The 23,535-nt window shown below is 34.7% G+C and overlaps 1 protein-coding gene across 1 annotated transcript in view; it reads left to right on the top strand.

Moving 5' to 3' along the window:
• Window positions 1-23,535, top strand: part of LOC148948625 (uncharacterized) — a 74,836-nt gene that overhangs the window by 46,217 nt on the left and 5,084 nt on the right. Inside the window, exons 2-3 of the mRNA XM_089094979.1 lie at window positions 18,094-19,348; window positions 20,956-21,242. Of these exons, the coding sequence (XP_088951105.1) occupies window positions 18,094-19,348; window positions 20,956-21,242 (1,542 nt within the window). The remainder of the gene's footprint in view (window positions 1-18,093; window positions 19,349-20,955; window positions 21,243-23,535) is intronic.

Raw genomic sequence — 23,535 nt, forward strand, 5'->3', positions numbered from 1 at the left:
GGAATATTTCAGTAATGTTTTGTTGCGGTTTACCTTGTCACAGTTACATTCTCTTAATTTTTCAAAGTCCATTTTGAATTTCTATCATTGAAATGCAAGAGTTGGAATATTTCAGTAGTGTTCTGTCGTGGTTTACCTTGTCACAGTTACATTGTCTTAATTTTTCAAAGTTCATTTTGAATTTCTTTCGATGAAATGAAAGAGTTGGAATATTTCAATAGTGTTTTGTCGTGGTTTACCTTGTCAAATTTAAATTCTCTTAATTTTTCAAAGTTCATTTTCAATTTCTTTCATTGAAATGCAAGAGTTGGAATATTTCAGTAGTGTTTTGTCAAGGTTTACCATGTCACAGATATATTCTCTTGATTTTTCAAAGATCATTTTGGTTTTCTTTCGTTGAAATGCAAGAGTTGGTATATTTCAGTAGTGTTTTGATGAGGTTTACCTTGTCACAGTTACATTCTCTTAATTTTTCAAAGCTCATTTTTAATTTCTTTCGTTGAAATGCAAGAGTTAGAATATTTCAGTAGTGTTTTATCGTGGTCTACCTTGTCACAGTTACATTGTCTTGATTTTTCAAAGTTCATTTTGAATTTCTTTCATTGAGATGCAAGAGTTGGATTATTTCAGTAGTGTTTTGTCGTGGTTTACCATGTCACAGTTACACTCTCTTGATTTTTCAAAGTTAATTTTGGATTTCTTTCGTTGAAATGCAAGAGTTGGTATATTTCAGTAGTGTTTTGATGTGGTTTACATTGTCACAGTTACATTCTCTTGATTTTTCAAAGTTCATTTTGGTTTTTTCTTTCGTTGAAATGCAAGAGTTGGGATATTTCAGTAGTGTTTTGTTGTGGTTTACCTTGTCACAATTACATTCTCTTAATTTTTCAAAGTTCATTTTGGATTTGTTTCGATGAAATGCAAGAGTTGGAATATTTCAGTAGTGTTTTGTCATGGTTTACCTTGTCACAGTTACATTCTCTTAATTTTTCAAAGTTCATTTTGAATTTCTCTCGTTGAAATGCAAGAGTTCGAATATTTCAGTAGTGTTTTGTTGTGGTTTACCTTGTCACAGTTACATTTTCTTGATTTTTCAAATTTCATTTAGAATTTCTTTCGTTGAAATGCAAGAGTTTGAATATATCAGTAGTGTTTTGTTGTGGTTTACCTTGTCACAGTTACATTCTCTTGATTTTTCAAAGTTCATTTCGAAGTTCATTTTCCCGGAAGAAGAAAAGCCCCAAGACATAAAAAATTTAAAGTTCACTTCTAAATTTTTCCATAGAAGATAGGAAAAGTTATACTATGATTGTGATTATTTTCCATGAAGACAAAAAGTTTCACTTTAATTTTAAATTTTCTTAAATTCCATTCCGACCTTTCTCATAGAGATGAAAAAATTTAAAATTTTTGTTCCAAATATTTTCCCCGAAGAAGAAAAGTTCAACTTCGATTCTGAATTTTCTCAATGAAAATGAAATAAGTTATTGATCAATTCTATTTTCCCAAAATAATATATAAATTTTCCACTTCAGTTCAGATTTTTCTCAAAGAGATAAAAAAATTTAAAATACTGTTCCAAGTTTTTCATAGAAGATAGAAAAGTTCAAGTTCTCTTCTGAATTTTACCAAAGAACACAATTCAATTCTAATTTCTCCAGAGAAAATAAAAAGCTTCCTCATCAGTTTTAAGTTCACCAAGACATAAAAATTTAAAGTTCAGTTCCAAATCTTTCCATAGAAGATAGGAATAGTTATACTATGATTATTATTATTTTCCATTAAAATAAAAACTTTCACTTCAATTCTAAATTTTCTTAAATTCAGTTCCGACTATTTTCAAAGAGATGAAAAAATTTTATGTGCTGTTCCAAATATTTTTATGAAAGAAGAAAAGTTAAAAGACATAACAAATTTAAAGTTCACTTCTAAATTTTTCCATAGAAGAGAGGAAAAGTTATACTATGATTGTGATTATTTTTTATGAAGATAAAAAGTTTCACATTAATTCTAAATTTTTCTTAAATTCAATTCCGACCTTTCTCAAACAGATGAAAAAATTTAAAGTTCTGTTCCAAATATTTTCCGGGAAGAAGAAAAGTACAACTTCGATTCTGAATTTTCCCAATGAAAACGAAATAAGTTATTGATCAAGTCTATTTTACTAGAATAATATAAAATTTTCCTCTTCAATTCAGATTTTTCTCAAAGAGATGAAAAAATTTGAAATACTGTTCCAAATTTTTCATAGAAGATAGAAAAGTTCAAGTTCTCTTCTGAATTTTACCAAAGAACACAATTCAATTCTAATTTTTCCAGAGAAAATAAAAAGCACTGCGGGCGGGGCCCCCATCCCCGGGGCCACGGGGCAGAAAGCCGGCCACGGGTTGGAGCCCCACCACCATGTAACCTAATGTAACCTAACCTAAGCTGCTAACCCTAGAAATGTTAGGTAACCTAACCTAACCTGGTGATGGGGGACCTAACCTAACCAAACCCTAGTAATGTTAGGTAACCTAACATAACCTCGGTGGTGGGGGTCCCACCCTTGGCCGGTTTTCGGCCCCGTGGCCTCGGGGGGTGGGGGATCCACCTAGAAATGTTAGGTAACCTAACGTAACCTAACCCTAGTAATGTTAGGTAACCTAACCTAACCTTGGCGGTGGGGGTCCCACCTGTGGCCGGCTTTCGGCCCCGTGGCCCCGGGGGTGGGGGGCCCCGGCCGCAGCCTGCCTTCAGCCTGCGGCCCCGGGGGGGGGGGGGTCCCACCTGAGGTGGGCCTTCAGTCTGTGGGCCCAGGGGGTGTGGGTCCCGCCCGTGGCCGGCCTTCGGCTCCGCGGCTCCTATTAGACGATTTTGGAAAAAGGTGATGCGGGAGGGGGGCCTAGTTGTACTCCAATTATTTTTTGTTACTTAAAAGGGTCACTAGAATCTTTTTTCAATTAGAATGAACCCTCTCTCGACTGTTGTGTTTCGAGTTGGAGTACAAATCTTTTACCAGCTTTATGTATAAATTTCATAACTTAAAAACCTTTCCCCAAGGGGCGGAAGGGTCCATTTTATCTCTAAAGACATAGTTATTGAGCCTATCAACTATATTGAAGAAAAAAAATCCATCTAAAAATTGATTAGACGATTTTAGAAAAATATGCACATTATGACAAGAACTTTCATATATATGAAGTAACTTTGTTCACGTAGAAATAACTTTATTTCTGAAAAACTAGTCATAGAATGGCTTATGTCATTGGAGGTCTTATGCAAATGAAAAGAAGACATAATCTGAACTTGTTTTCCATGATCCTATAGGTCAGCATTTATTAATTTGATTAAGGAAAGGAAATATGCCGTTATTACCGCATATTATTTAGTGTTAGATGGCTTTAACTTCAGTGCATATTGAAATATAGATATATATATATATATATATATAAAGAAATGAATACTCCAAATGAACTCACCGGTCCTTCAATTTCTAATGTACGTTTAAATTTTAATTTATATTTCCCCTATGGATTTTACATATTTGAACCAGAGAAATATATTTTCTATAATTTTCTTACAAAAACTAGACGATTTTGGAATAGCCAGATCTGTAAATTAGGTATCTCTAAACCCCATTTTGCGTGCAATTAATTAGAATTAACTATATTTTTTGCTAGAAATACCCTGTCCTGAAAATTCAGTGTCTATAAATTCATTTTTTGCCTACCATTTATTTAGATTAAACTATACGCAAAACAATAGCCTACTTACAAAAACTAAGATATAAACTCCCAACATTTAATTCTATTGAGCAATGTCGAAGCGTTGGACCTAATTTTTTTTAAACAGTATCGTTAGTTTTGAACTTGGTTTTCAAACACCTAAATATTTAAATGCCTTTAGACTCGGTGTTTATAAAAAGTAACGCATTAACAAAGTAGTTTGTTCAAAGTAAAACATTAAACTAAGCTTCAGATAATCAAATAAAAAGTTTTATTCAATATTTTTAATAATAATAAGCTTTGTTTTTAAATTCTAAAAAAAGTTGTGTAAAGAGCGATGTCTTGAGGAGGGGGGTGACCCTTTTCTTATACGTAATAATTTCTGTTCGTTTATAAACTTTGATGTTGCTTCTTAATTTCAGTTGAATTTTTTTTAATTTAATTTCTTATCGTTTTTAAATAATACCGTGTAATCCGGTTCTCTCTCCATGAACAATTCCGGTACTTGTGTATTATACACATATCGCAACTGTAGCAGGACAATTTTTTTTTCGTGATTATAATTTAAAACTGAACATAAACTCTTGATTTTTTGTCGTGTTACTTAGTTAATACAGGAACATTTGGTTTTCTTTCCTAATTTTGAATTTTTTCACAAATTTAGCCCTAGCTAGTTAAAACTGTGCATAAATTCATGATTTTTTTTATTTAGTCTAGCAGCTCTTTACTTTTAATTGAAAATGCCCTCTTGTGGAAAAAAATTTTTGTCACTCTAACAAGTTTATCATTAGACATAACTTTACAGAAAATTTAAGTTTGAACAATTATTCGTTATTATTTCTGCTCGTCTTTGATTTAGTCTAGCAGCTCTTTACTTTTAGTTGAAAAATATCCTCTTGTGGAAAAAAAAAGTTTTTGTCACTCTAACAAGTTTATCACTATACATAACTTAATAGAAAATTTAAGTTTGAACAATTATTCGTTATTATTTCTCCTCATCTTTGATTTAGTCTAGTAGCTCTTTACTTTTAGTTAAAAAATGACCTCAATGATCCATCGTTAACAAATTTAGCCCTAGCTAGTTAAAACTGTGTATAAATTCATGATTTTTTTTATTTAGTCTAGAAGCTCTTTACTTTTAGTTGAAAAATGTCCTCTTGTGAAAAAAAAGTTTTTGTCACTCTATCAAGTTTATCAATAGAGAAAATTTTACAGAAAATTTAATTTTGAACAATTATTCGTTATTATTTCTGCATATCTTTGATTTAGTCTAGTAGCTCTTTACTTTTAGTTGAAAAATGTCCTCAATGATCCATCGTTAACAAATTTAGCCCTAGCTAGTTAAAACTGTGCATAAATTCATGATTTTTTTTTTATTTAGTCTAGCAGCTCTTTACTTTTAGTTGAAAAATGTCCTCTTGTGGAAAAAAAGTTTTTGTCACTCTAACAAGTTTTTCAATAGACATAAGTTTACACAAAATTTAAGTTTGAACAATTATTCGTTGTTATTTCAGCTCGTTTTTTATTTAGTCTAGTAGCTCTTTACTTTTAGTTGAAAAATGTCCTCTTGTGAAAAAAAGTTTTTGTTACTCTAGCAAGTTTATCACTAGACATAAGTTTACAGAAAATTTAAGTTTGAACAATTATTCATTATTATTTCAACTCATCTTTGATTTAGTCTAGTAGCTCTTTACTTTTAGTTGAAAAATGCCCTCTTGTGGAAAAAAAAGTTTTTGTCACTCTAGCAAGATTATCACTATACATAAGTTTACAGTAAATTTAAGTTTGAACAATTATTGGTTATTATTTCTGTACATGTTTGATTTAGTCTAGTAGCTGTTTACTTTTAGTTGAAAAATGTCTTCTTGTGGAAAAAAGTTTTTATTACTCAAACAAGTTTATCGTTATGCATAATTTTACAGAAAATTTAAGTTTGAACAATCATTTGTTATTATTTCTTCTCATCTTTGATTTAGTCTAGTAGCTCTTTACTTTTAGTTGAAAAATGTCCTCTTGTGGAAAAAAAGTCTTAGTCACTAACAAGTTTATTACTAGACATAACTTTACAGAAAATTTAAGTTTGAAGAATTGAATTGTGTTCTTTGGTAAAATTCAGAAGAGAACTTGAACTTTTCTATCTTCTATGAAAAATTTGGAACAGTATTTTAAATTTTTTCATCTCTTTGAGAAAAATCTGAACTGAAGTGGAAAATTGTTATATTATTTTGGGAAAATAGAATTGATCAATAGCTTATTTCGTTCTCATTGAGAAAATTCAGAATCGAAGTTGTACTTTTCTTCTTCCGGAAAAATATTTGCAAAAGAACTTTAAATTTTTTCATGTTTTTGAGAAAGGTCGGAATTGAATTTAAGAAAATTTAGAATTAAAGTGAAACTTTTTATCCTCATGGAAAATAATCACAATCATAGTATAACTTTTCCTATCTTCTACGGAAAAATTTAGAAGTGAAATTTAAATTTTTTATGTCTTGGTGAACTTAAAACGGAAGTGGAAGCTTTTTATTTTCTCTGGAGAAATTAGAATTGAATTGTGTTCTTTGGTAAAATTCAGAAGAGAACTTGAACTTTTCTATCTTCTATGAAAAATTTGGAACAGTATTTCAAAATTTTTCATCTCTTTGAGAAAAATCTGAATTGAAGAGGAAAATTTTATATTATTCTAGTAAAATAGAATTGATCAATAACTTATTTCGTTTTCATTGAGAAAATTCAGAATCGAAGTTGAACTTTTCTTCTTCCGGGAAAATATTTGGAACAGAACTTTAAATTTTTTCATCTGTTTGAGAAAGGTCGGAATTGAATTTAAGAACATTTAGAATTAATGTGAAACTTTTTATCTTCATAGAAAATAATCACAATCATAGTATAACTTTTCCTATCTTCTATGGAAAAATTTAGAAGTGAACTTAAAATTTTTTATGTCTTGGGACTTTTCTTCTTCCGGGAAAATATTTGGAACAGAACTTAAAATTTTTTCATCTCTTTGAGAAAAGTCGGAACTGAATTTAAGAAAATTTAAGGTCGGAATTGAATTTAAGAAAATTTAAAATTAAAGTGAAACTTTTTATCTTCATGGAAAATAATCCTAATCATAGTATAACTTTTCCTATCTTCTATGGAAAAATTTAGAAGTGAACTTAAATTTTTTTATGTCTTGGGACTTTTCTTCTTCCGGGAAAATGAACTTCGAAATGAACTTTGAAAAATCAAGAGAATGTAACTGTGACATGGTAAACCGCAACAAAACACTACTGATATATTCCAACTCTTGCATTTCAACGAAAGAAATTCTAAATGAAATTTGAAAAATCAAGAAAATGTAACTGTGACAAGGTAAACCACAACAAGACACTACTGAAATATTCCAACTCTTGCATTTCAACGAGAGAAATTCAAAATGAAATTTGCAAAATTAAGAGAAGGTAACTGTCAAAAGGTAAACCATGACAAAACACTACTGAAATATTCCAACTCTTGCATTTCATCGAAACAAATCCAAAATAAACTTTGAAAAATTAAGAGACTGTAACTGTGACAAGGTAAACTACAACAAAACACTACTGAAATATCCAAACTCTTTCATTTCAACTAAAGAAATAACCAAAATGAACATTGAAAAATCAAGAGAATGTAACTGTGACGATGTAAACCACATCAAAACACTACTGAAATATTCCAACTCTTGCATTTCAACGAAAGAAATCCAAAATGAACTTTGAAAAATCAAGAGAGTGTAACTGTGACATGGTAAACTGCGACAAAACACTACTGAAATAATCCAACTCTTGCATTTCAATGAAACAAATTCAAAATGAACTTTTAAAAATCAAGACAATGTAACTGTGACAAGGTATACCACGACAAAGCACTACTGAAATATTCAAACTCTTGCATTTCAACGAAAGAAATTAAAAATGAGCTTTGAAAAATTAAGAGAATGTAACTCTGACAAGGTAAACCTCATCAAAACGCTACTGAAATATTCCAACTCCTGCATTTCCAAGAAATAAAACCAAAATGATCTTTAAAAAATCAAGAGAATGTAACTGTGACATGGTAAACCTTGACAAAACACTAGTAAAATATTCAAACTCTTTCATTTCAATGACAGGAATACAAAATGAACTTTGAAATGATAAGAGAATTTAACTGTGACACGGTAATCTACGACAAAACAATATTGAAATATTCCAACTCTTTCATTTCATCGAAAGAAATTAAAAATGAACTTTGAAAAATTAAGACAATGTAACTGTGACAAGGTAAACCACGACAGAACACTACTGAAATATTCCAACTCTTGCATTTCAACGAAAGAAATTCAAGATGAACTTTGAAAAATCAAGAGAATGTAACTGTGAGATGGTAAACCATGACAAAACACTAGTGAAATATTCCAACTCTTGCATTTCAATGAAAGAAATTCAGAACAAACTTTGAAAAATCAAGAGAATTTAGCTGTGACAAGGTAAACCACAACAAAACACTACTGAAATATTCCAACTCTGGCATTTCAACGACAGAAATTCAAAATGAACTTTGAAAAATCAAGAAAATGTAACTGTGACAAGGTAAACCACAAAAAAACACTACTGAAATATTCCAACTCTTGTATTTCAACGAATGAAATTCCAAATGAACCTTGAAAAATTAAGAGAATGTAGCTGTGTTAAGGTAAACTATGACAAAACACTACTGAAATATTCCAACTCTTGCATTTCAATGAAAGAAATCCAAAATGAACTTTGAAAATTCAAGAGAATGTAACTGTGACAAGGTAAACCACGACATAACACTACTGAAATAATCCAACTCTTGCATTTCAATGAAAGAAATTCAAAATGAACTTTGAAAAATCAAGAGATTGTAACTGTGAGAAGGTAAACCACGACAAAACACTACTGAAATATTCCAACTCTCGCATTTCAACGAAAGAAATCCAAATGAGCTTTGAAAAATCAAGAGAATGTAACTGTGACATGGTAAACCACGACAAAACACTAATGGTGGGAGGGGGAGCCAAACGTTGGGGGACGGGGTCCTTTTGTTTCAAAATGCGCAAATTAAAAAGTATTTAAAAAATGGGGAGGGTGCTCTTTGGGGACCCGGGAGGGCCTTTGGGGGTCCGGGGGGTCCTTGGGGGGCCGGATGGTCCTTTGGGAGCCCGGGGGACCTCTGGGGCCGGGGGGTTCCTTCGGGACTGGGGTAGGGGGATCGGGGCCCTTTGGGGTTGGAGTAGAGGACCTCACAACACTGTTCAATTGGAACTTGTGTATTATAACGACCACAGAGTTTCACCCTCATATCCTCTTCTAAAACATCTTCTAAAATCATCTTTTAAAATGTCTCTAACTGTTTCGCCGAAATAATTCCCTAAAATGTCTAAACGTAATTCCCTAAAAAAACGTCATTTCTGCGTGTTCCTTTTGTTTTTGACATCCCTGCGCTGTCACATTTGAAATTACTGGGAAACCCTTTCCCGCGCTAATCTCTTCATCTCTAAGATCAAAACATTCGCCCGGAAACAATTTATTCCCCTTTCATAAATCAATAAATCCCCTAGCGATTTTGTAAATCACCCCTCATGTCATTACAAGTGGCCAAACAACAACAACAACAAGTGATGTCATTTCTAATTCCTGACACTAAAGATCAATGAAGTCCTATTTAAAAATAGAACATTAATTTTTATCTCTGACCTAAAGAGCGTTTATCACTCAGACCTAAGATCAAAGAAGCGATACTTATTTCTTTATTCCCCTTTTCGTAAATCAATAATCCCCCTAGCGATTATGTAAATCAAGTTCTCAGAAATTCTCTCCCCTTTCGTGAATCAATAATTCCCCTTAGAAACAACAAATTATTTCCCCTTTCATAAATCAATAATTCCCCGAGCGATTATGTAAATCACCCCTCGTGTCATTATACGTGGCCAAACAACAACAGATAGATAATCCTTGAACAAATTATGTAAAAAAGTTGTAGGTGGCAGCAGGGGTGAGGGATATGAAAATGAGTAAAGTCAAACTGTTCTTCTCACTCCTTTGAATTCTATTCTCAGACTAATAGAAACTATAGCAAAAATCCTTTCCTCATATTCTCTGCAAACCTCCGCCGCTAATATGTAACCAGCCCTCTGATTGGTCTAGAAGGAGATGTATCCGAGTCTCTGATTGGCTGAGAAGGAAACCCTTGATCCTGTTTCCTATTCCTGGATCTTAACATTCGCCCCGAGCGTGCACTTGGCCAAAACAAAATCAGACAAATTAATTCCCCTTTCTTGATCTATAATTGCCCTTAGAAACAACAAATTATTTCCTCTTTCGTGAATGAATAATTCCCCTTAGAAACAACAAATTAATTCCCCTTTCGTGAATCAATAATTCCTCTTAGAAACAACAAATTAATTCCCCTTTCATAAATCAATAATTCCTTGAGCGATTATGTAAATCACCCCTCATGTCATTACACGTGGCCAAACAACAACAGATCGATAATCCTTGAATAAATTATGTAATTAAGTTGTAAGTGGCAACAGGGGTGAGTCGTGGGACTGGTACCCCCCTCTCTACTAACAAGAACAACAAAAACAATATTGCGATGGTCATTTATTTGACATGAAAACTCTATTTGTTCAACATGAGCAACAACATAAGAATGACCCTTGTTCAACAAGAAAAAAAAAAAATGACACTGGTTCAACATGAAAACTCTATTTGTTCAACATGAACAACGATTAAAATGACACTTTATGTACAACATTTATTATAAAAAAAAACACTTCTGTTCAAACATGAACAACAACAACAACAACAACAACACTTATTGTCTTAAAACACTTTTTTTCCAGCATCACTTTTGTACATTAGCACTTACACTATTTGTACAACACATGAAAAAAAACAAAAAAAAAAAACACTTGGAACATGAACTTTAAAAAATATAGCACAGTTGAACATTATGAATTTAAAAGGGGGACCCCCCCCGCTGGGGCGTCGGTGCCAAAGGTGGGCTGCAGGCGGGACCCCCCCCCCCCCCCAACATATCCACACCCCGGGAGCGGCGGGGGTGGCCGGGGGTGGGACCCCCTCACCCCCCGGGAGCCACGGGGGCGATGTGGAAAAAACTGTACACAATAGTTGTCGTCACTGCTGCTGCTACAGGTTAGGTTGGGTCAGTGGTTGGACTATGGTGAGATTGGGTTAGGTTAGTTAATTTATGAAAGAGTTGGGTTAGTTAATTTATGAAAGGTTAGTGGTTAGGTTGGGTTAGAGTCAAATTCAGGCTAATTTATCCAGACCAAGTTTATTGCGATAGTCTATACATTCAACCCGGTTTGAAATAAGGTAATGGCCATGAGGTAGCACACTTACACCATTCTCGAATACATAGACTTCGTCGGATATACACGACATTGTATTTTTTTCCACTCTTACAGTATAATTTTTGTACTGTAGAGAGCGAATTGCAAGCACTTGTGCTCTCGGCACTAGGATACTTTCTACACAGTCTCTGTACACGCTCATGTTGAAATTGCTCTTTACGAAATGTGTAGGCAGCCCTTTACATGCCTGCTTTACATCCCCGTGATGAGTTTCTACGCAATAAACTTTAGGACCCGGGAACACCCCCTTGGATATAAAATCACTCCACGTCGCTGATTTTAAAAATAATAATCTTTTGGGGGCTTGACATTTCACCACCTTGTGACGAAGGGATAAGTTACGGTTTTTGAAATTCATCAGTAAGCTGAGGTGCTCCCTATTTTATAAATCACCAAACACATCCACGGTTTATACTTTTAGTACCAGATACTCTGTGTCCCAATTGTAAACTTGAACCTCCCCCTCCCGTGGCCTTTGCACATTTCACACATTTTAAAAAAACGACAACATGAGCTTTTTGGAAATTTCAAGTACTGAACTACCTCCTGCTATATTCTTGTTCAGTACCACATTTCGCTTTTTCCTGTGTAAAAGAACCATGCCAGCATCTATGCTCGTGAACGATGTAAAATTGGGGTCGGTAATAATTCGTGCACACTCTAGAGGGTCAGTTACGACGTCGCAGCGAGATCTTTTGCATACGCTTTCACACATTTTGCCAAAAGCTGAATTTAGAATGAGTTTGTACATTTCCTTCTCTACTTTGGAGTTTGCCCGAGAGCTTTTATCAACAAAAGTGTTGATAAACGTCTTTAAGTAGGGTTTCTGATAGAATGGCACGACCCTATATATGTTGGTAATCTTTAAACCACTGATCACCATCCAGTGCAAAAGCACATGGTCAACAACGATTTTCTCCTCAGGGTCCCAATAAGTAATCAGTTATTACTTAGAGGGGCTCCAGTGCATCCCCATATCCTCAACCAATGATCGATTTTAGGGGCTCAGTGAGTCCCTGGTCACACGTTGATTAATACAGGGAAAAGCAAAATCTCTGACTGAATCGTGAAGCGCCAGTGGAATATGCCCGTCAATTTCAAAGAACCATCCTTGTGGCCCATTGTCCTCGGCGGTGGTAATTTCGGGGAACTCACAAGGATTCTCAAGCTATTGATAGTTACCACACGGCAAAGAGTAGTGATACATTGCCGAGGGGTACAATGAGTTCATGTCCAAGAACAATGCATTTGACTTTGCACCGATGCTAATTTGTCCACTCGGATCGGTTGTCAAGACGCGATCCCCATGAAAAATACACCCTCCCCTCATTGATCTTTCTACAAAAAGTTGTTGATCCAAGTCGGTGATTAAGCCTATTTCCTCCCTACTAATTTTTAAAATCAAGTCCATCACCAAATGTAGTGTGGAAAAATAATAGCCTATATCTAGTCCGAACTCTGAATAGATTTGGTCTGTGTTCTTGCAGACTAGGTCCAACAGAGTTAAAACGTCACTGGACAAGTACAGTCTACAATAATCCCAACCATTTTTACAAGCCCCCTTACCCCACGCCTTCGGGGCAAATTCATAGTCCTCAGCAGTGCATTCCCTGTTGGTGATTGAATTATAAAAAGCTTCAATTGAAAGCATTTTCACCTTGCTTAAGCTAGCGCCAGCAGAGTAATATTTGTATGCGTATACAGCCTTACAGGTCAATAGGTCATACATTTCCCTGTATGGAAAGTGCTGTTTAAGCAAAGGAAAACTATCAAAATTGTCGCTTTTCTGCACTTGAATCAATTGACTCAATGCCTTGGGGAAAAAACTAAAGGAATCTAAAAATCTGATTTTATTCCAACACGTATGCCCATTATTTACTACCTGCCATTTCAGCTCGAGAAGCACCAACTTCTCGGCTGATTTGGGAATGAAGTTATAGGTAAATGAATTATTTACCCATGAACTATCTACTACCCCTCCCTCCCTGTACATATGTGCCAGTGCCAGTAAAATATATTTTAAATCATAATTTGAATTGTGATTAAAAACTGGGATAAAAAACTGCTGGCTAACATTTATGTACCACGATTGATGCGCTACCCCTCTAAAATTACTACCCCCCGAGGATATTTCCTGCCACAAGTGATCATGGTCTCTGACTTTCCCCTTCCCCCTCTTTTCCCTTTAGTCCCCTTATCCTTATCTTCAAACTCCCCCTTACAAACCCAACATATTTTTTGATTTTTAATCTCAAGACGATCCTCTGCAGACCGACCCACATGGTAATGCATATTTATTAAACAAGAAATAGCGCCATTAGCTGTGCCAATTAATTTAGTCAGTGCCCTGATCAAGCACTCTCCCTAATCCAATGTTTCTACTATTTCTAACAACTGCATAGTGTTAGAATTGTCTTTTTGTGCGTGGGCGTAGGAAACTGCAATAGCTTGATGTTCTTTGATTCGGTTTGGAAATCGAGGATTGTTCACTTCCACCAGCTTCACTTCACAGTCCAACGAGATTTTATTGCTCTGGAGGAGGGTGTTTTGAAAATTTTTAAAGCGTAAAATGGCCCTATCCCCTGAAACCGTTTCCACTGACTGATATCCATGCCGTAAACAGTGCTTCATATGATTTTGCATCTTTACTTTTCTCCAAAATCGAAACAGGCATATCGGCCACTAGAAACATACCCGCCTTGTCTTACCCTTCCCCAGAACTCTACTAATGTCTTTAATTGGATTGAAATGGCCAATTGAATTGGCTAGGTCACTAGATGGTGGTGTGTACAACAGCCAAATCCAGTGTTTGACCAATTCAATTGACGGACCTCTTACTGGGAACATCACCCCCTTCGTTTTTGAACGACCCCCATCTTCAAATTCAGTTTCATACTGAACCACAGTAACGCAGATATTTAAATGAGCATTGACCCTTTCAAAAATATCAATGGATCTTAGCGTTATTAGATATTTTTCCTCTAAACAAGTGAAATCTACATAGGGAAAATTGGAACACTCTTTCGTATGTACAGCCCAGAAATCTAAATTTGTCTTGGATACGTCATCTGCTAGAGGCTGAAATGCTGATATGAGGAAAGCGTACTTGAAACCTTTTTAATCTGTTTCAAAACAGATCCGCTGGACACCACAACAACCTACTTAATCTGGATTATATTTTAAAACTCTATCCCTATTATACCCATCTGCCCCCCCTCTTACAATAAAATCTTTCTTAAATTTACAGGTATTAAAGCATAAATTTTAGGCATAAGAAACTACCGACCCGCTCCCATTTTGGTTATAATTATCAAGATGCGAAATAATATGACATATCTACTCGGAAAAACCACCCTCAAAATTCTCTAAATTTGGATAGATCACGCGCATCTCGGTGTGTAGATAATGGTGGTAAACTTCACTTTTTCCCTCATTTAAATAAAACACCTTTAAAACAATAGAAACCTTAATTGAATCCCTCCTCCCTCCCCACAACTGAATTTGGTTCTCCAGCAGTGCACGAATTCTATCTACATATTCATGCACAATTTCTACTGGGTCAAACACAAAATTACCACACAAAAGCGAATTAAATGGATCTCCAAAGGTTGCAGTGTAGACAACTATTGTATTTAAAATTGAGTTTGACAGTTGAAATTCGGGAAATGTCGTAAACTGAATATTACCCTCCCCCTCCTCTTGTATATTATGAACATCCCTTCCCCCCCCCCCACCTCCTATTGTATATTATTATCAACACCCCCTCCCCCACATGGTTCAATAATAGGACTATGGGAACTTATCGAAGCTGTTTCATTTGTTTCAACTGGAACTATGTTCCTGTAATCTTTGGGTGAAGGATTTCCGTTAATTTACCGACATAATCGTTCAAAAGTTGCATAGTATTTGGACTTTGAAATGCTAAGTCCGAATCTGAATTACCTACATTACCCTGCTCAACTGTGCTAGGTTCTACATTGAAATAATTAGTTAAAAAGTCATCAATATTAAAGGGTATTTCTATAGAATTACCATGCCAGTCACTGATAGAAGATGTTTCATTGTCGTGAAACTCCACAGGCGCGTCTTCCCCTTCTCCAACTGACGAGGAGGGGGACAACGAATATGAAACCAATGCAATCTTATTTTCATTATGTAAAATATATATGTAAAATAGCTTATTTTCAATGTGTCTAAATCACCCAATTTTTAAAATTGGATTATTATTTACATATATGCTTGAAAACACACTTAACAGCAGTAGCATTGGATTAATGCACTACTCAATATATTCTGAAAGTTCCAACTTAATATATGATATTTACAATCTAAAACATGACATATTAGGTTTTGATTTTGTTCAAACAATCACCCCCCCCCAAAACATTTCATATTAATAGCCCATATTTGCTTTGGAAAAAAAACAACAAAATCTTGGCAAGTTGTAATTGAAAGTTGTCAACAATATTACGCAAATTAGAATCCATATGTGTAAGAGACAAATGTTATAATCTCTTTCTTTCAAATTGAGTGAGGGAGAAAAAATCTTTATCGAAAAAAATATCTTTGAAAATCTCTAAAACAATTTTAAAGTGTCGAAAAAAAACGAAAAGAAAAGGCCTAAAAAGATGTAAGAAATATGTAGAAAAAAGAGGCAAAAATACTTAAATTTTCAAATCCCGGCTATAGTTGGGTACCGAATGGAACTGGCAAAGCATACTGGAGAGTAACCTACTGACCTAGCATTGGTAGGACAGCTATTAAAGGTTCAAGGAGAGCGGATGGGCAAGCGATGTCACATTCCTGCGCAGATTGGGCTGCGGCTTGGGCAGGCAATACTTGTTTGGGAGGTATCGGCCAGCGACCATATTGCATAACTGTCACCTTCGCAGGGGTCGCATCATTACCCCTTGCTCTCTTAGGTGGAGGGGCCGCAATACATTCTTCAAAATTTGCCTTAAAGAAGAGAAAAAGTTAGTATCGAAATAATTTCCCCCTTTTTTTACAGAAGGAAAATTAGTACCCCCATCCCCCTAGCCATAATTTTGTGTAATAAACATTTATCACTAAGAAGCGTCCGCCCCCTAACCCAAAAGCAAAGCAAAAGTTAGAATTTGGTAGAAATGCTCCTATTTTTACCTGGCTGAGGAATTTTTTTTAAATGTTCCCGTCTGTAGGCTTTAAAATAGAAAGAGATTGTTAAACCAGTAGCTTATAGGCCTACATTTACGATCTTAGACGTAAATGGTATTCAATTTACACATAATAATGCTATGTTTTCTTTTTCTTAGAAATCCCAGCCCCTTACTTTTCATGTGCAGAAACAGTTTGTTTTCACATTATAATGATGGTGATAGAATTGAGGCTTAGCCCCTCCTCCTTTTTTACATAATGTCCTAAAAATTATTGTTAGCAATTATTTTTTCTAGAAAGCATTTCATTCTTCCATACAGGTTGTGTAGGCCGTGCTTAATTATTGCAATCTCATTTTGCTTGAAACTGTTTTATTTTGACGGGAAAAACAATCCTTTTGGATCTGTTGAACATCTCTTTGGCTTGAGTGCTATCTTAAACATGCAGGAAGTGCAATTGTAGGTTGACAGCCAATTATAACCTTGCGGAAATGTTTTGTCAAGTTAGTGACGGCTTAATGGCTAAGGGGTTGACATAAAGTTGACTGTCACTTAGATAGAAATAGAGAAAGCAAGAATTTTATCGAAAAAAGAGAATTATTTCTATTGCAAGAATTAAAGTCATAAACATAGGAGGGGTTTTGCGGGGGGGGGGTAGGTTTAGGTGGTAAAAAAGAACAGATTTTACGTTTTCTAGCGAGTATAAAGATAGCATAGTGGAGTTTGTATTAGAGTGGTTGGGGGGGGGATTTACCTGAATATACTGGAGGGTGACCAAGGAAAATAATTTTATTTGAAAATAAAGAATGAAAGTGTACTCACATTGTAAATCGATGTCGCCAATGCTTCTAACTCATCAATAATTTCAGGTTTTCTATCCATTGTGTCTTGAAACTATATGATAATTTAATCACAACGCAGATCCGTTATATATGAAATCTCAAGGGAGATTTGCGAGGGATGGGGGTAAACCATTTTTAACCAGCCCTCTGTTTGAATTATAGAGGATTTACGTGACTCTCTAAATGGTTTAGAAAGAGGAATGTACTTCCTGTTTCCTATTCCTAGATCAAAACATTCTCCCTAGCGTTAATGCGCATGCGCAAACTTCGCCCCAGAGACAATATACTTGGAAACAACAATTAAATCGACCTTGAAAATACATCAAAGTGAGAAAAAATCCAGTTGTTTCATTCCCAGTGGCAAAAACCATAAAAACAGACATACATTCCTATTGACATACAAAAAAAACCATAAATGAATTAACTAACACAAATAAGCGTCCAAGAAACATCCACCAAAGTGATAAAAATCCTGTTTTTTCATTCTCAGTGACAAAAACCATAAAACAGACATAAATTGCAGTTAACATCCATGAAAAACAACAAATAAATTGACTAACACTCATAACCATCCATGAAACATCCATCAAAGTGAGAAAATCCTTTTTTTCATTCTCAGTGACAAAAACAATAAAAACAGACAGAAATTGCTGTTGATATCCATGAAAAACAACAAATAAATTGACTAACACTCATAACCGTCCAAGAAACATCCATAAAAGTGAGAAAAATCCTGTTTTTCAAGTGAGAAAAATCCCGTTTTTTTCATTCTCAGTGACAAAAACCATAAATTGTGTCCTGTCAACGTTAAACTAAATTGTAGATGGCAGCAGGGGTGACTCGTGGGACCTCCTGATAGGTCCCTACTATAGACATAGGCCTATTCTGAAACAGAGTGCAATATTTATGCCCATATAAGAAATCGCATGTCTCTTGCACTGTTATTTCAGGAGTATATCTTGTTTCTTGGGTCCTATAATGTAACCATTTTTTTGTCTTCTTTTTAGTTGTGCATCTCAACAACCTTTGACTCATCCAAGCAACAGCAATCAGCGATTTCGCGCATAAAGGCTAACTTTCTCACTGATATCGAACCAACAACATTAGTGAGCAGCACTACTGCAACTCATGCTTTTACATCGTCACTCGGATCGACGCTGTTCAGTTCAACTATAGAAGACAATTCCACCCCTACCTCTCCGTCGACAGCAACGTCAGTTAAAACAAGCATTACAACAGCAACGTACACTATCAGATCAACAACATTAAGTCAAACATCCCATTCAACTACGTCTTCACTACTCCCTCTATCTTCTACTAGAAGTACTGAGCAATCCCCTACTAGCTTACAAACAACGCCAAATGCTTTCACTAGCACTGGAAGTAACCCTACACGAATTCCTACTACTTCGGCAACTCTCTTTAGCACATCCATGTCAACTATTAATCTTACAGGTATGACAGATAATACAAACACAGAGAATACAAATATGGTCACTACACATCCTTCTGAAAGCAGCTCCTCTATGACTTCTATGTCAACAGAATATAATAATACAGACATCTCTGAGAGTACTATATACCCATCAACAAAGACAACTGGTAATAGTTCCACTTTGAAAACAAGCACAGAAAAATCCACTATTGATTTACAAACAACACATGATGGCACCGTAAATACTGATGATTTTTGGACAACTGCAACAACGCTAAATCCTTTCACAGATTCTACGAGTCGTAATACCCATATCTCTACAGATGCGGTTACTCCTACATATACCACAGACACAGTCACATCAGAGACAGATCTAACCGGTATTACAGATATTGGTTATACAAATGTGACCTCTACATCTCTGGCCCAAACCAGCCCCAATATAACATCCAGTCCAGACACTCTAAAAACTACTACCGATGCTAATAATTTAAGCACTTTATCAAGAACTAATGGTATAACAAGTGCAACTTCAGGCTCAAACCATACTACTATTGAGTCTAACACAGAGACAACAACATATTTTACTGTAACGTCGGTAACCTTAGAACGCACAACAAGTCTTCAAACATCTTCACTTGAAAAAACTACAAACTTTTTGCCAGAAACCACTTTATATTTAAGTCCCAGCAGTACTGAATCAACAGTGGATATTGATGGGACAACAAAATTTACAGCGACTTCTGCTTTTACAACTAGCTTGATCAATGAAACAACGAATTACAGAAGTTCTACCGTCAGTGTGACCATGGAAACCCCATGTAACTGTAAGTAAAAAGTCTTTATTGTTATTGCTAATCGTTTCAAAATCGTTTCCAAAAAAAAGTTTAAATAAAAGTAAAGAGCAATATTTAAACCAAAAATGAATAGAAACCAAATCATGCAATAATTCAAGCTTAAAACAAACACAAAATAACTCTGAATAAATAAAAGAAATCTAAAAAAAACATAACCTATCTGAAATCACAGTGTTATTCCAAAAGGAAACTTTTTCAACCAAAGCTTTCTAATTTGGTTCCTAAATCAAACTTTTAAGAACTTTCCACTTTAAAATTTTTCAAGTAGGCTATTTAGCGTGTTGAAGCAATATGTTGAATTGCCAAACCAATAAACGAATATTAATTTTATTTCCTTTACTTTTGAAAATTATAATTCGAAGAAATACCCCCCCCCCCTTCTGTTTTTTGCTCTTCATGGTGCCATTTTGACCAGTTGCAACAAACCACAATTGGTACAACAGCTGTAAAATTTCCGTCATAAGCTGGACGATGATTTTATTTTCCGATAACTGCCTATGATTTTTAGTTCGTGATAACTGCCTTTAAGCAATAGGTGACTCGGCCCAATAGTAATCGAAACTCTAAAAAATGGAATTTTGATAACATAATAAAAATGACTTTTTATACTGACTCCAGATTTATCAAATTAATTAAGTTTAAAATTACTGATTAAAACCTACAAGCCTGCGAAGATTTTCCGGATTTTCGTAAAAAGAAAAAAAACACCCCCAAAAGTTCAAGCGATCTTAATAAAATTATACCATCAGATCCAACATAAAAAAAAAATCCTACGGTAAAGATATGAAGCTCCTATCTACGAAATGCGGAATTTTGTATTTTTCGCCTGAAGAAAAGTAATAGATACGTGCTTCTTTCTTTGTTTTTTTCTTTCCCAAGGATGATCGTATGGAACCAATGGTCCCACATCGAGAGAGGGTTCATTCGAATGGATGAGCCCTCTCTCTAATGGCAATGTCATGCAGGTTGAATGTCGAAGGGTTGATTTTTCCAGCCAGCTTAATACAATGATATATATAAAATTATATATTAATGCTACAGAGATTTTCACAAATGAATCATGAAGGTATGTTTTTAAGGTGGACACACTACCCTTGTATTGGCCACTTGGCCACATAAGGGCCACTTTGGCCTTAATTTTTTTATTTGAATTGTCAGGGACTGAATTCTGTGTATAATTTCTTATCGAAACTAATAAATACTAATGTCTTTTAGATGTTCGCTTTAACTGAAACGTGGTTAAAAGATAATTACTCGTAATTACTAGATATCCCAGGTTACAATTTATATATAAGGAATCGAGATTGCTACCAACACGGAGGCCTAGCAGCTTATGTTCAGGCTAAGTATAAGGCTTCATTAAGAGAAGATCTTATAGTGTAAAGAGAGAAAGGTTGCGAGTGTTTTGTTCTGTATGTTACTAGAGAGAATTTGAACTTTTGTATTGTTGTAATATATAGAACTCCATAGAGCCTGCTCCATGACTTTATGGACCTATTTGGAGAACAATTAATGGAACTCCAGATTAAGTCTATGCCGTATTTTATTAAAGGGGGACTTTAATATTGACTCTATAGATCAGTCATCTGCTAGCACTGAATTTATTAATAGAAGTCTGTCGAATGGGTTTCATCCTTGTATAAATATCCCTACAAGAATTATGGGAATATCAGCTAAGCTTCTGGATAATATCCTTTCTAATGTGCCCACGAGGCTTCCCAGGGTCCTTATCAACGATGTATCCGACCACTTTGGAGTTGCAGCTAGCTTTAGAACTGCAACGAAGGAGGTTAAAGGCAAAAAATCAAGGATTACAGTGATCAACCAAAATGCGATAGTAAAACTTAAAAATGATATAGAAAAGGTAGATTGGTATGAGTTTCCAGGCAAAGTTCAGGGCGCAAATCGAGGTTTGTTTTATTTTATGAAAAGTTTTAGAGTTTGAAAAGTCAAGTACAGGGGCGTAGCTCCAGCATTTTTATTGAGGCAGCAAAAAAGTTCCACATCCAGAGGGTCAAGGTGTATGGGCTATATAATATCTTTTTTCCAATTTATTGGAGGGGGGGCAACTGTCCCCCCTTGCCATCCCCAAACGACGCCACTGGTCAAGTAGTCACATTGAAACCGTTCAATAGAAAATAGTCAAGTAAAAATCTTGAATTAGTCCTGTGATTTTGAAGCAAACAAATGTAAGAGATAAATTGTTTGGAGCTCAAATAATTAACTCGACACTAGAAAATAAGCAATTATATAATTTTTTTTTGAAAAAGGTTGAATACAATTTTAAGAAATGAAAAAATAAATATTTTGAGAAAAAGTTTAAGGAGGTCGAAGGATACCCTAAGAAAACATTGGAACTAATAAAAGAAGTGATTGGATTAAAAACAAATAGTGTACCTGATGGATTAATTAGTGCAGCGGGAGGGAGTTTGAAGTTTGAGAATGATATATGTAATGAATTTCAGAGGAGTTTTGATATATGTAATGTTAAATGATATATGTAATGATTTTTTGACTATTGGTTTGAATATAGCTATATCAGTTGTACCTGATTGTGGCGATCCAACGTTCGTGTCCTTACTGAGGGTGTCCTTACTTATACTTGTATGCTGTTGCTGAAATTAAAACAAAATATTTATGGGTTGGGTTGTAATTCATCTGGTAGCAATCACATTGCTTTAAAACACTTAAATGTATTTTTCCTGTTATATCTGTTTTATGTGGTTTAATTAAAAGCGTTTTCGTCAAGGAGAATTCGCAGATTGTTCTAAAGCTGCTCGTGTAATCCCAATTCATACGGATGGTATTCAAAATGACCCAGGAAACTATAAACCAATATTTTTTTTACCCATCATTTTCCGTGTTTTAGAGAAGTGTTTTAGCATTAGAACGATGATTTTCTTGTAAAATCATAAGTTACTTGTAAAGACCTAATTTGGGTTCCGTAGAAAAACGACAACGGAACAAGCGATGATTTATTTGACAACTATTATTAATGATGTATTAGATAAAGGTTTTAAAGTAGGTGCTGTATTTTTAGATCTCATGAAAGTTTTCTACTCTGGGGATCATGAACTTCTACTTAAGAAGTGTGCGGTGTATCGCTTAAGGGGAAACTCTTTAAAGTTTTTAAGAAGTTTTTTAGATAATCAATATTAGTATGTTCAACTAAGAGATTCTTCTTCAGGAAAAAACGTATTGAAACAGGGGCTCCACAAGGGTCAGTTCTTGGCCCATTATTATTCTTGATATTTATTAATAATCAACAAAATTTTTGAAAAAATTTTTGCTATAGAATAAATGAACTAACGGGAAAATCGACTAATCAAACAGTTTTACTTTTTGCTGGTGGCACAACAGCCATTAGCACAGCTAAGACAGTGGAGCTGCTGCAGATTTCCATGAAGGAATCAGTCAATAGAAGTGTAGCGCGGCTGAGGGTAAATAAACTAAGGATCAACATGGCTAAGTCTAGCTTTATTATTTTCTTGCGAAAATAATCGACATTAGACATGTCCAATGGTGTTATAAAACAGACTGCGTCTTTGAAATACCTTGGTATGGTAATAGATGAAACTCTATCTTTTAAGCAACATGTAACTTTAACTAGCAAAATCCTGGCAAGAAATCTAGGTATAATGAAGAAAATCCAACGTTGCTTTCCTCATTCTGTCTTTCGCCATTTTTCTTTGTCTTTAATATGCTCGTATATTCTTTATTGTTCGAGCATTTAGCTCTCTACTTTTTCTTCCATCCTAAAACCAGTAAGAGTTCTATAAAATCATGCAGTAAGGAATTTAGTCGGAATATCTCTACGTAAGTCTGTTTGAGAAATTTACCCAAATTTAAAATTTTTGCCGGCTTTTTGTCTCGTTGCTGTGGTACTTTGTTGTCCATTAGGTCTACTGTTCATTCTCATGATACAAGGGGAGTGTTGACTTCTATTTACCTAGATGTATCTCTTCCCGTTCATGTGTTTCTGTTTTTTATAGAGGTACACGGAAATAGAATAGTTAACAAGTGATATTAAGAATATTGGAGACCATAATATATTTGGAAAACCATTACGGAACTGCTTTTTGCTGAATATGAATTTTGATTGATTGATTTATTTATTGTTGGTTTTTTTTTATATGATGTTCCTGGAGGGAAAGTAT

This window comes from Artemia sp. Qi Xiang Cuo, chromosome 9 (genome assembly GCF_049724085.1).
Source record: "Artemia sp. Qi Xiang Cuo chromosome 9, ASM4972408v1, whole genome shotgun sequence".
Taxonomy (NCBI): Eukaryota; Metazoa; Arthropoda; class Branchiopoda; order Anostraca; family Artemiidae; genus Artemia; species Artemia sp. Qi Xiang Cuo.